This window comes from Vanellus vanellus (assembly GCF_965231255.1).
Source record: "Vanellus vanellus genome assembly, chromosome: 4".
Classification (NCBI taxonomy): Eukaryota; Metazoa; Chordata; class Aves; order Charadriiformes; family Charadriidae; genus Vanellus; species Vanellus vanellus.
Window position 1 is genome coordinate 15467422 of NC_138909.1, and position 17643 is coordinate 15485064.

The following is a 17643-nucleotide window of genomic DNA, read 5'->3' on the forward strand; positions in this document are numbered from 1 at the left end:
CATGCACACTGCAGCACACAGAGCCAGCGAAGCAGAGAGTTTAGATGCCGAGTGGATTAGGACCTGAGAGAGCAGTCTGGCCCATGTCCAGACTGGGGGAACACGATTAGATCTATGACCGCGGGCCAGCATGTTAACTGGTGCAGACAGGGGCTGGCTCTCTTGATAGCATCACGTCACTGATGGAGGCACTCTGCACAATGAGTTTCCTCACATGGAAGTTCCCTTCTCATCTGCCAAATTTTACTGCTTAGAAGGTTCTGATATTAAAAATAAATAAATGAATACCAGTTCATAAGAAAAAAAAACCAAAACAATCAGTTTTTTTTCCTATTAACTTTGGGTCAGAGAGAAGAAAAGCGGGGGGAATCCATTAATTTCACTTGATAATCTGTTGCTGCTCTCTCTGTTTTCCTCTGTAACTCACATATGATTGTGTCAGCCTCACAGATTTTATTCCAAGTGTGAATGTTTCAAACACCACAATGAATCTCAGAGGCACCAAAACATGGTTTGGTCACCCCTGATAACATCCTCAAGCTAGTCAACTGGTTGGCGTCCTCCTGTAGTCTCTAGCCAAAGACAATCAGAATCCCTTTAGCATGAAGGCATATGCATTCCACCTAAAATTAAACCGATGTTTGTCACCAAGTCCTTTTTCATTCCCTGGTTTCTCCCTCTCCCCACATTTGTGTTGTTCTTAAGTGGAGAAAAAGCAGCTTTGCTGCGTACAGCTCCTAAAAAAACAAAACAAAACAAAACAAAAAAACCCCGAACCTGGGAGATAAAAGCCACTTGGATATGTTCCAGGAATGATTTACATTAACTGCTTTCAATCTTTTCTTATGACATTTGTTGACCTTTAAAAGAAACGTATAAACATTGATAAAAATCTTTACCATCTATGATCCAGCAGATACATTTCAGACTTTGTAAATTTTCATAGTGAATTCTCAACTGAAGACAAGTTAGAAAGATCATATAATGCCCTTTTTGTCCTGCTAAGCAGATTTTTTTTTTTATTTAAAGCTTCCATTAGCCTCTTATTATAAAACCACAGAACATTGCATCCGTGTTGAAAAGTGTAAAAATAGCACGCTGTGCATTGAAAGTGAACACAGAAGAGCAAAGGAACGCATCAGGTAACACTGTCAATCAAAAGCTCAGGTAACTCCGCAAACAAATGAGTTCTTCAGATGTCTGACAGACAGAGCTCTGCACCCAGCTGCCAAATTTAGGTGCAGAGTCAAGCTGACCTTTGCTGCTCTCTCTGCTTTTAAAATATTCTTTCTATTTCTGTTCCTGCTCCACACAGTTTAATTCCCTGTCCTGCAAATGCTTTTGAATCAGACAAACTGATACGACCCCAACTAAGGCAAGAGTCAAGCAATACAGATGACCTTCTCTCCCTCACAATCAGCCAGCACTCAAATTGCCCTAACTAAATTTACATATTTGATCATTTCCTTTGACCTTTATCTTCCCAGCTGCACCCTTTTGATCTGACAGAATGTCCCTGCCAAATGTGAATCCTGTCATACTCTGATTGCTAAAAGCAAACACACACAGAAGACTGAAGGAGGGTCTCTACGGTAATTTTACATGAGCTAATGAAAGGGAAGCGCGATCAGTCCGTCCCATGAGCAGCCACAGGCATACAACCCAGCTGTGTTACATCCTGTGCTGGTGAAAGACTGTAATTAAAGTTATGCTCATACCCATCTCGCCATACAGGCAAACTGTAACTTCTCGAAGATTATTTTCCCTTCTGTGCTACAGACAGTTCATTTGTGGAGCAAGGTTATACCTCTTATTTCCTTACATAGGTATCTCACGTGGTCATAGCGCAGCTGAAGTTTTTCAAGTCAAGGACTGGTACACTGAAAGGTCTCCGGGTTCAAATAATTAAAATCAATGATAGCTTTGGCTTTTTTCCACTTTTGCATTTCTCCCTGAGTAGATGGGCTAGTTAAATAAACTGCAATGTATCAGAATACAAAGTTAGTATATGAGAGTCGTTTTCTTCATGCCAGATTTTTATAACACTACAGACATCTAATACCTAGCAAAAATCAGCAGGGGATAAAGACTCAAGTAGCTTTAAAGTATCTAGACCATGATCTCCTAAACATGGTCTGCTATTCATTCAAAGCTAAGCTGGATGAAGCTCAGAACAACAGCACAGCAGAAACATTGCTCATCTGGCAGAAGATGAAGTAAATCACCTAATACGCCTTTTTCTGCTGTTAATTTTGTGATACAGAAACAGCTTAACAAAATAAGGGAAAATTACTGCATATGTGGATGTACTATCATCAAGGCACAGAGATGCTGTTTCTTTACAAAGCAGTATACCTTTTAATCAGCTGATCCATAAAAGCCTCAATGAAATTTATCCAATTCACATCGAGCAAGACAATTTTCCACATCAGATATGAAAACTGCAGTATTGGGCAGGGTTGTTCTAGGAGGAAGTAATTTCTTCTACAGCTTTCAAGTTCTCTGGCGTTCACAAGTGCAAGGAATTGCAAAGTAGCGGCACTTGCTAAAAAAGACCAAACACAACAGAAACATGGAACTTGTGCTACCTAAAAGCTCAGGTTACAGCATTCATCCCTGAGGGCCTGACAGTGTCACCTCAAGAAGGTGCAGCAGCAAGAGTGCCCCTGGAAGGAAGTCCTACATGATGCCTCTCTACAGCCTAGGACAGAGATTACCAAGTTTTAGAAAGAGTTTGTTCAAGCTACTTCTCTCAGAAAGTTGCAACTACCACAATCCAATGCAAGTTGTGCACAAGTCACCAATGTGCCCTTGTGGCAACCAAGGCCAACCATATTCTGGGCTGTATTATCAAACCTGTAGTCTTCAGCTAGAGGGAGGAGACTCTTATCCTCTATTCTGTGCTTATAAGACTGCATTTAGAGTACTGTGCCCCGTTCAGGCCTCCCCAGTACAGAATGGACACTGGCATCCTGGAGCATGTCCAGTGGAAAGCTACCAAGATAGTTAGGGAGCTGCTGCAAGACATAAGAGGAGAACAGCTAAGACAACTGGGTTTGTTCAGCCTTAAAAAACAACACTAAGGGGACATATTACTGCTGCTGACAACTCTCTAAGGTATAAGGGAAGGTATAGAGAAGCTAGAGTCAGGCTTCTCTCATAAATGTACAGTGGTAGTACAAGAGTCAACAGACAAGTTGGAACACGGGAAATTTATATATTTGTAATTTATATATACAGGAAAAAAATAATCCCTGTCAGGATGGTGAAATACTGGCATACATTGCTGAGAGAGGTTGGTTTCTCCATCCTTGGACACATTCAAAACTTAAAAAGACCCTCAGCAGCCTGGTCTTGCTGGACCTGCTTTGAGCAAGAGTTTGGATTAGATGAACCCTGGAGGTCCTCCCCAAACTAAATTATTCCATGAATCATTGTTACTAGATCAGATCAGCTGCAGGTTTATCTAGCAGAATTTTCAAAACCTCCAAGCAAGGGAAAGCTACAGCATCCTTAGGTAACACTTGTTCTAGCGCTGCACTAGAAATTTTTCATCATGTCCACTCTGAACCTTCCAGGCTGCAGCTGGTAGCTGTTGCCCCATCTTTTACCATCTGTCACTACAGAGAAGAGTTTGACTCCATGGCTTTTCTAAGTTTCCTTCAAGTAGTTGCAGGCTGTGATTAGATATGCCTTTAGTCCCCCTTTGCCAGACTGAACAGGCCCAGTTCCCTGAATGCCTCTGTGTAGGTCATGAACCCTAGACCCTTAATCAGGTCTACTGCCTTCCTCTAGACAATCTACTAATTCTCAACATCCCTTTTGAACTGGGGAGCCCAAAACTGGTGCAATATTGCACATGCAGGAATTAGAAAGGTTAAGGAGCATTAGGGAATCTGAGAAAGAGATAGACTGGTAGAACCAAGCTCTGCCCTCCCTGAGACAGAAACAGCCACCAGAAAAAATCAAGATCAACAGGATCGTGTATCCTCTCCCCATTAGGCTGAAGGCAGTAGCTTAAAGGAAAAGAGTGAATGGAGGCAAGTTCACACTTGGGGCAGCAGGTGAACCCCCTTCTTGCCCACCTTGCCTTCCCAGGTGCTTCTGTACAACAGGTATGAGACTGTGGATGTGGAAGGCCAGTCAATGGATGATACAGATGACAGCCCATCTACACCAGAGGTGCTGCCAAGGTCAGAAGGGCCTACCCCCCATATCATGACCACCTCCATAAGGAAGACAAGTTTATAGTTGTAGGTGACCCCCTTCTGAGGGGAACAGAGAGTCCAATATGCCAGACAGACCTTCCTCTTAGGGACGTCTGCTGACTCCCTGGGGCCCGCATTAAGGACATTGCTAGGACACTTCCTAGCCTGGTACGGCCCTTGGACTATTACCCATTACCACTCTTCCATGTGGGTGGTGATGAAGCTGCAACGCATAGTCCAAGAGCAATCAAAAGAGACTTCAGGGCCTTGGGACAGTTGGTAAGGGAATCTGGAGCATGGGTTATTTTTTCCTCTCTCCCTCCAGTTGTGGGCAGCGACAATGGAACAAACAGACTGATCCAGTCTACTAATACATGGCTCCGTGGCTGGTGTCACAGCCTCAGTTTTGGGTTTTTCAATAATGGGGTGGCCTACATGGCACCAGGCCTCGTGGCATCTGATAGGATTCACCTTTTTCAAAGGGGGAGAGTGTCTTTGCTCACAAGCTAGCAGGGCTCATTGACAGAGCTTCAAACTAGACTTGAAGGGGGAGGAGGATAATATCAGGCTTGCCTGTGACAAGCTGTGGGATGACATGCCAAGGTCAGAGGGATGGAGTGCTAGTGAGGGCCCTCAGCCTGTTGGTCTGAGACGTGCTGGCTACACTGCAGCACACCTGAAGTCTTACAGAAATAAGCCAGGGGATCCTGAAGTAATAGGAGCCAAGAGGGAAACACCAGTGAAATACCTCAAAGGAACTAAGGGGTGCTCCTCTAAGAAGGTGACATGGCCAACAGCCCAGCTGAAGTGCCTCTACACCAATGCATGCAGCACGGACAACAAAAAGGAGGAGATGGAAGCCACCATGCTGCGACAAAGCTATGACCTAGTTGCCATTACTAAAACTTGATGGGATGAATCCCGTGACTGCAGTGCAGCTATCAATGGCTACAGGCTGCTCAGAAGGGACACCTGAGGAAGGAGGAGCGGAGGGGTTGGCCTCTACATCAAGAAATGGATAGAGTGTGAAGAGCTGTCTCTGAAGAATAGCCATGAGCAGGTTGAAAGCTTATTGGTAAGGATTAGAGACTGAGACAACAAAGGGAACCTTGTGGTTCGTGTCTGTGGTTGGCTGCCTGATCAAGGGGAACCTATTGACAAAGTCTTCTTACTCCAGCTAGAGGAGGCATCATGCTCACAGGCTCTCGTCCTGCTGGGAGACTTCAACCACCCCAACATCTGCTGGAAAAGTAGCAAGGTGAGCTGTAGGCAATCCAGGAGACTCCTGGAATGCACTGAGGATAACTTCTTAAGCCAGGTAATGGACACCCCTACCAGATGGGATCTGATACTGGACCTGATGGTCACCAACACAAGTGAGCTAATTGAAGACATCAAGATTGGAGGCAGCCTGGGCTGCAGTGATCATGCACTGATAGAGTTCACAGTCCTGAAGGACATGGGTCAGGTGAAGAGTAAAGTCAGGACCCTAAATTTTAGGAAAGCAAAATTCCAGCTCTTCAAGGAGTTAGTCAACAGGACCCCTGGGAAACTGTCCTCAGGGACAAGGGAGCCGAACAGACCTGGCAGATCTTTAAGGACACTTTCCATACAGCACAAAAGCTCTCGATCCCCAGGTGTAAGAAATCAAGAAAGGAAGGGAAGAGACCAGCATGGATGAGTGGAGACCTGCTGGTCAAACTAAAGGGCAAGAAGGAAATGCACAGGTAGTGGAAGCAGGGACAGGTATCCTGGGAAGAGTAGAGGGATGCTGCCTGGTTGTGTAGGGACGGGGTCAGGAAGGCCAAGGCATGCTGGAGCTGAACTTGGCAAGGGATGCAAAGAATAATAAAAAGGGCTTCTACAGGTATGTCAGCCAGAAAAGGAAGGCCAAAGAAAGTGCACCCCCCTGACGAACATAACTGGCAAACTGGTAACAATGGATGAGGAGAAGAATGAAGTAATCAACATTTTTGCCTCAGTCTTCACTGGCAACCTCTCTTCCCACAGCTCTTGAGTGGATGGACCACAAGACAGGGACTAGGGGAGCAAAGTCCATCCCGCTGTAAGAGAAGATCAGGTTTGTGATCACCTGAGGAACCTGAACATACATAAGTCTATGGGACCTGATGAGATGCATTCCAGAGTCCCGAGGGAACTGGCTGATGTAGTTGCCAAGCCACTCTCCATGCTATTTGAAAAGTCATGGCAGGCAGGTGAAGTCCCCAGTGACTGGAAAAGGGAAACATTGCACCCATTTTTCAAAAGGGTAGAAAGAACGACCCTGGCAACTACCGACCTGTAAGCCTCACCTCTGTGCTGGGAAGATCATGGAACAGATCCTCCTGGAAGCTATGCTAAGGCACATGGCAGAAAGGGAGATGATTCAAGACAACCAGCATGGCTTCATCAAAGGCAAGTCCTGCCTGACCAACCTAGTGGCCTTCTATGATGGAGTGACTACATCAGTGGACAAAGGAAGAGTTACAGATGTTGTCTAGCTGGACCACTCTAAGGCCTTTGACACGGTCTGCCACAACATCCTTCTCTCTAAATGGGAGAGAGATAGATTTGATGGGTGGACTGTCTAGTAGATGAGGAATTGGTTGGATGGTCGCATCCAGAGGGTAGTGGTCAACAGCTCAATGTCCAGATGGAGACTGGTGAGGAGTAGTGTCCCTCAGGGCACTGCACTGGGACAAATACTATTTAATATGTTCATCTATGACATAGACAGTGGGATTGAGTGCACCCTCAGCAAGTTTGCAGACACCAAGCTGAGTGGTGCAGTTGCCACACCTGAGGGAAGGGATGCCACCCAGAGGGACCTGGACAGGCTTGAGAAGTGGTCCCATGTAAACCTCCTGATGTTCAAGGAGGCCAAGTGCAAGGTCCTGTACCTGGGTCATGGCAGCCCCCAGAATCAATACAGGCTGGGAGATGAAGGGATTGAGAACAGCCCTGCCGAGAAGGACTTGGGGGTGCTGGTGGATGAAAAGCTGGACGTGAACCAGTAATGTGCACTCGCAGCTCAGAAGGCCAACTGTATCCTGGCCTGCATCTAAAGAAGTGTGGCCAGCAGGTCAAGGGAGGTGATTCTGCACCTCTACTCTGCTCTGGTGAGACCCCACCTAGAGTACTTTGTCCAGCTCTGGAGCCCTCAGCACAGGAAAGACATGGACCTGTTGGAGCGGGTCCAGAGGAGGGCCACAAAAATGATCAGAGGGATGGAACACTTCTCCTATGAAGAAAGGCTCACAGAGTTGGGGTTGTTTAGCCTGGAGAAGAGAAGGCTTCAGGGAGACCTTATTGCAGCCTTTCAGTACTCAATGGGGGCTTATAAGAAAGATGGGGACAAACTTTTTAGCAGGGCCTGTTGTGATAGGACAAAGGATAATAGTTTTAAACTAAAAGAGGGTAGATTTAGACTAGATAAAAGGAAGAATTTTTTTTACAATGAGGGTGGTGAAACACTGGAACAAGTTGCCCAGATTGGTGGTAAATGCCCTATCCCTGGAAATCTTCAAGGTCAGGTTGGACAGGGCTCTGAGCAACCTGATCTAGCTGAAGATGTCCCTATTTATTGCATGTGGGTTGGACTAGATGACCTTTAAAGGTCCCTTTCCAACCCAAACTATTCCATGATTCTATGAAGCACTCACTTGCTCTAGAGGGGACACACTGAATGCACAGTCTGCTTTTCACTTTGAGATGGAAGTCAAGATCAAGTGTGCAGAATTAATAACACACAAGTCATATAGTAAATACTGCTTTTGCTGATACAATAGCTGTCCAATGACTTTCCATTGCTGAAATCAAATGAATCCTTGTTAAATCATTCATGCGTCTTCCCCTCATTTCATTTAAAACTTCATCCTGCAACTAAAATACTAAGTTGCTCATATTTGCTGAAATGCCCATCAGCTTTGTAAATCAACTTTATGAATCAACTTAGAAAAGAAAGCTTTTCCCATATGCCTCATAAATTGGATTCATGTACTAGTTTTCACAATCAAGTAGACAGGGGTAACTAGTGGGTCAACTTGTACAGACTTCAAAAGCTTTCAGTATGGAGGATCAGGCATTTTGTTATGTTAATTGTTCTGATTTGCTAGAAATAAACATGCCCTAAAACAGCTTAAATAAAGCCTCAGAGGCAGGGAACAGTTGGCGAGCCCTGAAGGTTCTGCTACAGAGAAACAACAAGTAACATCTGACGTTCCCTAGGGCGCTGTGCTTGCTGCTTTATTTTGCTAGTATTTTTTTTCAAACTGCTGTTTTAGATAAGACAATGTCAATGGGCCTTGAATCAATGTAACAGGATCCCGCATTAAAAAAAACATCATAAAATGGCTCATATTTGTTAACGTGAAACCTCTGAACTCCCATGTTATAGAATTTTGCAACTACAGGCTTAGTTTCACAAAAACGCAAGGCAACAACAACAAAAAAGAGCAAATTAAATCAACAGACTAACTTGAGTTGTGATATGCATCTGCTGCTCCTTCCATTTAAATGGTAGGATTACAGTGCTTACCTGAAAGACCCTACTTGCTGAACACAGCCAACCCCTCAAAACATAGTCCAAGAAGAATTTAATAAAAAAAAAAATCTGCACGTGCAGTGAATCATTACAACATATTCCAATCTATGCAAGTTGAAGAAAATTCTAGTCTAGCATTTCTGCAGCAAGCTGTACCATTGCAGGGATGCCTGGATCCAGTTTTCCTGTCTTTACAAGCTGACTCTCTAAATTCAAGGGGGACTGCAGGGAGCCCGTCTGCAAATACTGTGCATCCACAATCCCCTGACACTTTGAAAAAAAATTGACATTCCCACTTTCCATGCCCGCTTTGTGGCCTCTCCCACCTGGCCAAACATCATCAAGGAATAGCAGTAAAGCAAAGGATCAGGGGGGTTGTTTAAACTTTTTAGTGACAATTCCTAAAAAATAAAATAAAATTAAAAAAAAAAATAGAAATATATATATAAAATAAAAATATAAAAATAAAGTCCAGAACACCAAAAGAAGCACATTTGAACCACAGACATTATGATTTCTTATTATTCCAAATTATCTAATCTTTCAAATTTACATGGTTTTCATTAAATGTCAAGAATTCCCTGACATGTAAAAAAGGAAGAAGATAAACTGCAATAATGTAAAGACATAGCATAGCATCTATTGAACTAAAAGCTAGGCTCTGTTGCAAGGTACTTGCTTTTCTATGATTGTTGTTGTTTTGTGGGGGTTTTGTTGTTGTTGTTCTGTTTTTTGGGTATTTGGGTGTTTGGTTTTTTTAAGATCGATAGGGGGGGGGGAAATTAGACTTTGTAGACTTCCATACTTCCAACCCTATACTTCTCCTGTGAATGGGCAGTATTTCTTCCACATTTTTCCTGCTTTTGAGTTTAGACATTAATGTTGTTATGAAATGCGGCAAACTCCATCAATAGGTAAGAATCCATTACTAGTTGAGTTCTTTTGGGATTATGTTAGTATGCAGATGTCATGGAAAAGCTTATTAAACTGAATGAATGTACCATAGCCTGATACGAACTTCTCATAGTACAGCACTGGCAGGAGAGTCAAAATCTTGAAAAAAAATATGGAACCTGACACACTGCAATAATAAATCTAGGTATCTAGAAACTTTCATCTTTTTCTATGCTGTAATTAAAACACAGTTTCACTCTAACCATTCACAAACAATTTCACATTTCTGTTGGTTAAAAAAAAAAAAATCAATAAAAAGCACTTGGCTAAGTAGCAGGATTTAGTGTTGATGTGACTTGCCATGGCTTGCCATCTTTCCAGTTCCCATCAATAGAAAGTCTTACTTTGGGTCATACTCTTCCCTGCTTACTTTTCTGGGCTTCTACAGAAGCACCTGCTGCTGCCCAGAGCTTTCTAATGAGCTAATCAGAGACCACAGAACAAAAGACTTCCCTGTATTTTCACTCCTCTGCCCATTATCAAGGCTCTCTAAGCAGGGATGAAAGCACTCTTGACAGTTCCCCTGCAATCTAGGTATGGAGACTCTTACCAGGTCCTGACAACAGCTATCTCCAAAGGCAGCAGCCTAGCTCCATACAAGCACTTCCCAGAACAGTTCAAAAAGTTATGAAAAAGAAATATATGGGAAGGTTAGTTTCTCTGTCCCCCACCTCACCCATAGAATGTAGTAACGTACTTTTTCTTCACCATAATAACAATAAACCAGAAGACTGCCAACGCAACCCTCTAAAGCTGTAAAGATTTTGTGACTGCTAAGAATGATAGCTTACTAGCCATGGACTCATTTTTGTTGTCAATTCACATTGCTGATGACAGCCAAGCATAAAGCCAGCCAAGCCTTAAAATGAGGTAAATCCGATACTGGCTGTCCGGTCACACACACATAGACAGTTAGCAAACTTTTAAAACTGATACTGTTATTTGGTTCCTCTGAACGTCTCTGCCGTTGTGACTGGGCTGGTTTTGGTATGAGCTAATTTAAAGCCTTCTCAGACAGTCTTTTGCCTCACTGTGCCCTAACGCACGGTATGCCAGTTTTGGTATGGGAGTAGCATTGAGGTGTTCTGGCCTTCATTAGAATTGTACTATCACTCTCTTTTCTTTCTCTTCCTCTTTTTAAATAGAAGTTTTAATCCCTGTGGTTTCAGTTAAATGTAAGATAGTGTCAAAAAACCTGCAAACTACAAGGCACGAAACAGGAAATTAGCATAAGCATTTTCAAGTAGACAAAGACAATCAAAAAAGAGAAAAAGAAAAAACAAACACCAAACACCCGGAATAACCAGTTGTGCTGAAAGAGGAATTGTCATATAATTAAATAATAAATGGAGTTGATTAAGAATGCTTTTGGAATCAATTGTATGCAACATTTTACTTCATGACCTTGGCACAAAAAGTAAGTATGCACTAATTGCGTCCGCTGATAACCCAAAATTATCACACATTGTTGGTATTGGGGAATTGGTGTATTACAAGAAGCACTGTGTGACCCCAGGATTGAAGTACAAAAAAATCCAAAGAAACTGAGTAGCACAAAGGTCATGCATTTGCTAGTGATAACAAGGATATGTGCAATACATGGGGGATTGGCCCACTGAAAAAAATAGAGAGGAGGAAAACAACCTGAGTTGCTACTGAAATGCAAAATGACTACAGTTCGCAAATAAGATATAGCTGAAATAAAGGCAAATGTGATTCAGACAACATTTCTAGGAAAGACGGGGACATACTAATGTCATAGTTCAAGGCATCAGGGTAAAATATGACTTATAAAATGCCAGTACCTGGAATAGATTTTATACACCTCCAGCTATGCATTCATTTTTTGGCAAGAAGGAAAAACACTCTATGCTTCTGAAAGATAGTACATGCCCAAAATATATTAACAGCATGACTATTTCAATAGAAAATGAGTTTTTAGACTCAAACATTAGCATGTAAATGCAAACTTTTTTTTTTTTTTTTTTTTTTAAATTTCAGTCTCCTCTGAAACCCACCTTTCAATTTACAAGACTGACTGTATAAAACTGACCAGGGATCACTGGGTGCACCACTTAATTAAATATTTTGAGAAATAAATTAGCTTTTCCATGAAAGAAAACTGGTAAGAACATAGAAAACTGGTTCAAGTGTATTTGAAATACATTACTTCCATTTCTTATAAGTGATTTTGTGCAAAATTTATTGGGAATTTAAAATCTCGCAGGGATGACACCCTTCCAAACAGAGATGAGCAATATGCCCCACTCCACTATCTCCTCAAGTCTGTTTGTTTACCATTGGATCTAGTCTCAGTCAAGACTTAGTAACGGACAGAATTCACAGCTCACCTTTGTACATTCGTATAAATCATGGTAGTCATTTTATGTTCTTCTGTAAAATGTAGGTTGAAAGTCTGTAGTGAGGCTCGAACTTTGCCTGTTAACCCCCAAAGACCATTTCTTCCAAATGGGCATTTCATTTATTTTTAAGTAGCAGATCAGTTGTTAGGAAGTTTCGTTTTGACTATCTGGATGGAAATGGATTCTGCCTAGACATGCCCAAGAGACATTAGCCTTCTTAGCTTGAATAATCCTTTGGAAGAAGGGCAACTAGGTATCAAGTGACTAGGTATCGAGTTTGTGAACTGTGAAGTAGAAGATCTGAACCCAAGTGGAACACCGAGGAGAAAAAACTGACATAAAAGGGTATAGCATCTCCAGATAAGGTCCAACTCCACCAAAGTAATACGCAGGATAAGGGCCTGATCTTAAACACTGGTTGTGTGGTGCTAGAAGCATGCAAGTGTCCTGACAGCTTTTAGCTTAATGAGAGCCAAATGAGAGTAGAACCAAAACTAGAAGACTGCGTGTGATTTTCTCTTGTTTCTGTACATCTACCTCTACAATGACAACTAGTAAGTGTTCTGTTAATGTTCTACTACAGTAAAATATGTTCATTCTTCTAACTTTTCCTAGCTTCAGAGTAGTTTCTGAGTGGCTGACAAGGCCCCCTATTATAGGGGCTAGAGATTTGCAGTAAGTCTCTCCTACACTATGCACCAGCCCAAACCAGGCTCCAGAGCTGGAAAGGCCTTCCACTACGCTGTACAAGCTCAGCCAAGAGCTAGCAACGCAGCATCTCTGTTTGGGAAAAAAGGTTTCCCTGGGAAAAAAGGTTTCCCAGTGAAAAATATAAACCAGTGTATCCTTCACATGAAAGGAAACAGCAAGGTCTATGCCTAAATCCCAAGAGGCTCCCACAAGCTGCAACAATCGGCAATATTATTGCTCAGGGGATAACAGAAGCATGTATGTCAGGAATGCAGAAAACAAAATACTATTATGTTGGAAATCCCTTGCTGAATTTGTATGCAGTGCAGGTTTTGGTCATCAGTATTACACAGAAGAAAGTGAAAATAACAAGGCAAGGATGTAATCCATTCAGTCTTTACCAAGAATATATAGACTTCGGAAGGAGCTGACTTAAACCCACTTATATAATATATCAAATCTAATAAGGGCACTTGACTGAAGATTTCCCACAGACAGTAGAACATCCAGACGTACTCATTCCTTTCCATAATTTTTTTTCCTCCTTCCAGTACCAGGAAAAAGAAGGAAGCTCGTTCTTGTTTTCACTTCATTCTGAAGAAGTGGATTAATTGTTTAAGTTCTAAATCACTAAAAACTGAGTGCAGAATTGCTTAAGATAAGCTGGGAAGTCAATATTAATCTCCGAGTATTCTACCAGATAAAGTAAACATTAAAAAAAGCCACTAAAGAGGCTATTGATCTTAGATATTCCTCTTACATTTGTCCTACATTAAATTGTATCTTAGTGTGTTTCTCCTTTATAGTTTCTGCCTTAGACGGTAATTCAGAAAAGTGCAAGTTGAAAACAAGCGTATGTGATAAACTTGGTACAACCCCACCCACTGGCTGATTCAGGAATACCAACTGCAGCAATACCAACAGAGTAAATCCTAGCAAAATTCTTTACCTTCTAATCTACAGGTTAACCAAAAAGACCACTATCAGCAAAAAATGTTCAATCACTAAGAGATCATAAGTGAAATGTTAAACTAGTGTATTTCTTACTACAACCTTTCAAGACTGGGAGTTCCCAACAGAAGTGACTGAAGACCAAGATTTTATATATGCCAGATTTCATTCATATAAACAGATATTTAAGGCAAAAATATTCTAATATAATAGTCTGTAATAGAACTATTTAAACACAGCCTGCTAGTGATGAATTCAAGATTCACAATCAAGAACGCTAGTGTCTCTGAGGCACTTGAGAAATCATTAAGTTATGGAGCTCTTTCATTATGAAAATAGTTATTTAAACTTATATGCACCAAGAAAAATAAAGTCACAGGTTAACATTCATTAGGCTGTAAAGTTCTGCCAGGAAAACACCACACTCGAACCAGTTACCAGCAGCAACAGTGCACTATATCAGTAACCACGTGTTTTGCATTTGGGAATCTGTGAAAAATTGAGAAACTTCTGCTCTGATCAACTTTTGTACCTAGGAAGCACTTTTTGCACAGTTAACACAGAATGCTTGCAAATCAATGATTCACACTCTTCTGAAAATTAAAGTGTGTAGGTACGCACAGGAGACACTTAATTACATGTTAGAATTTATGAGAGAGATCCTAGTCAGTTAAAGTCTTTCAGGTATAAATTTGAGTTCAAATTCACTGTTGACAACATCCATTCAAGCCAATTAATTTCAGATAGGTTCAGCAGGCATCTCAGAAGTTACTAAACTTGTAAGCATTTACACTGGCACCTCTTGCATGACTTTGACATACTTAAAAAAATTAAGTCTTGTCCAGTTTTGGAGGAGACTTAAAAAGTAACTGATCCATTTTAGGTGCAGAAGTACGGAACCCAGACTGACTTTCATGTCTTGGTCTTAAAAATTGAAGTCTATTAGAAGTTCAAAGCCTTTTCATCATTCATTTAACCTGTTGCCAGCAGGGAGAATTCAATCCTTTTAGTTTCCCTTAAAGTTAAACCTGGATTCTGACAGTTAGACAAAGCATAATTAGCAGAACATACATTTTTATTTGACTCTCTCCAGCTGTAACAGTACGTATATGTATACACATGCATACTGTTTACCTGTCTGGCAGAAGGATGTATCACTAAGGCAATGTAGGCAAGCTCAAATGGTCTCCCTAACAGCAGAAAGCTGGCTCAGTTTACATTATTTTTTTAACAGTGTATCTTATAATTTGAGCACAAGATACTGTCACAAAAAGTAAAAGGCTTTAAAAGTCATCATTTATAAAGCTGTATCAGGTATAGTTCAGCAGACACACATTCTTATGATGTTAATGAAGTGATACGTGTGAATAAATTGGTATTAACATGTTTTGCAACATTTCAAAAATGACAACATCTAAAAGCTTTAAGGCATCATTTCTTTTAAGTTATCCCATAGTCATTAATTTGAAAACCAGAGCACAGATAATTAGATACAATGGCAACAGACCAAACTGAGATGTATATGAACCTGTGTAGACAAACCTTTTCAATTGTTCCTTCACTTGCTACTAAAGCTAAACATTTCCTTCTGCAAGGTAACCCTCCTAGCATACATTAAAAAAAAAAAAAAAGTTGCATATTATTAAATTAATTACCTACCTGAGAGCTTCATAAGGAGCTCAGATGCTGCCTTGACTGACATGTCCTGCCTCATCACATTTGCCTGCACTTCCTGTGGCTTGAGTTTCTCCTCGGGGATGTTTGGAGCTGAGGCTTCGGATTCCTGGCTGAACACATAGCTGGACTGAGACAAGGCTGAACTTGCAGCTTCTTCATCCTTAGGCTCCTCTTTCACTTTAAATTTAGGAGTCAGTGGCTCTTTTTGATTTGCAGCTGTCAAGAGAAGGAAAGAAGTGAGAGACTTAATGAGGTATGTAATATATAATCATAGAGCAGTTAGTAACAGGAAGAAACCATAACCTGAGAAATGCTAGAGCAGGTACTGGAAGCAAGCACATCAAACCGTATTCAAAGATGCTTCAAGAGTTAAACAAACTTCTGCATCTTTTGTACAAAGGGACAGTTCTGAACACATAACTGCATGTACCAGAACTCAAGAAACCATCCTTCTCTTCTTACTTTTTTCCCCTACTCCTCCTAAAAACAGTCCTCTGGTCATTGGTTTGTAGATGTTCTATAGGTTTGATGGAAGTTTAAAACATAATTTCACATAAAGGCAAATTTGGCTAAAGCCCATGGGTACTACATATTGAGTTCCTAGAGCATGGAAAAGAGGCAAGAGATGAAGCGTAGAAAGATAGGAAACCTAGGAGCGGAGTAAAAAGGAAAAGAATGGCAAATTCTTAGGTCTTAAAAGTTGGTATTTGTTAAGAAAGAAAACAGAGGGATTTTCAGAAGACAGCTCTGCACTGGAAGATGCTATTAGAAGCACTGTTCCAGGTTCTACATCCATAAAAAAAAAAGAAAGCAAATTTAAAATAATCCTTTCAAATACTCCACTTAAGCAGCTGCGCAGTCTCAGAGAAGGGTACAGAGGCCGTGGAGCTGCTTAAAATCTAACAATGAACAATGTTGTTCTTGAACAGTCTTTCTAATACCCCTTGACAGCAGTAGATCCTTTGCACTGCATTTGGTTGAACAAGATAAAAACAAGAACGCCTCTTAAACAATACTTCCAAGCCCGAGCAATATAAATTCACAGGCAGACTGCATGACAAACAGAAGGCTAAAGAAGTTGCACTATTTTTCAACAGCTCTTCTTATAATTCTTTATGTTTGACCACTAAGAGATACTTCCTTCCCTGTCTCTTAGTGGCTTTCTCTTAAATTTCACTTAAAATTCCCAATAACACACAGGAGATGACTTGTTCAGTGCCACAAACTTTTATGAGTTTACATCCTTCTCACCTCTCTAAACCTCTGTCTCCACAAATACGAAAGTTAGGGCATCGTCCCCATTTTGTTACCTTTTTATGTCTCTCACCATTTACCTCACTACCTCTCCTACATATCTTCCTCCTTCCACATGACAATCCCCTGCCCACCTCTCAGAGCAGATAAGCTCTGTCAAACCTCACTCGGACCAGGTAAGAAGGATGTACCCCACCACCCCTCTCACAGGCTGCAGCAAGGCATTAGAAAGCAACATGCACTGCCTGCTGCAGAGCTGTTTGCTTTACAAACCCATTACACGAACAGGAAAAGCCCAGGAACTGGCATATCACAGGGATGGTAACATCCAACTGAAGGGGCAGGGCTCTAACAGGTCAAATCAACCCAACAAAATCTGGCAACATTCACCTGCTTAAGCCCTTGGTTTACTTTCTCCTCCACTTCACTGCTTCTTACCTACTCTCCGGCTTCTCACTTTCCTGGCTTATTTCCTCAGATACTCTCCTTCTCAGCAGTCCCTCCAAAATCTGACTCCCAGATAATCTGAATTCCTGCATCCGACTGTGAATTGCTCACCATCTCCCAGAGACCTCAACCCTAAAATGTGGGGTACAATTGCCATCTTTATCACAAATAGACACTTCCGCTTATTACTCTGAGCTTTATTCATTTTCACACAGTCTATTGTTTTGTGGTTTTCTTTGTGGGTTTGGTTTTTGGTTGGGTGTTTTGGTTTTTTTTTGTTTTTTTTTTTTTTTTTTAATAATCTACTACATTACCCTGTAACACAATAGTTACGTTGTTTGATTTTTGTTTGATTTTTCTCCTTTCTTACTGGTTGGCAACCATTACCAAAGAACAAAATTAAAGCCAGTGGTATAATGGTATAAACAGTGTACGCATAAGCACACTTATAAAACACATTGGTGCTGTTCACTACTTCAGAAATCAAATTACCTTGTATATGCAATTTTTAATATGACCTATAAGCACTTTTACCAGTATTAGGAATTGCTTTTTC

At 41.3% G+C, this 17643-nt stretch overlaps 1 protein-coding gene across 1 annotated transcript in view; it reads right to left on the bottom strand.

Annotated features, from left to right (window-relative positions):
- ZNF827 (zinc finger protein 827) overlaps positions 1 to 17643 on the bottom strand; it is a gene marked incomplete at its 5' end in the record, with an annotated part of 110933 nt that overhangs the window by 38760 nt on the left and 54530 nt on the right. Inside the window, one exon of the mRNA XM_082483123.1 lies at positions 15369 to 15602. Coding sequence (XP_082339249.1) covers positions 15369 to 15602 — 234 coding nt within the window. The remainder of the gene's footprint in view (positions 1 to 15368; positions 15603 to 17643) is intronic.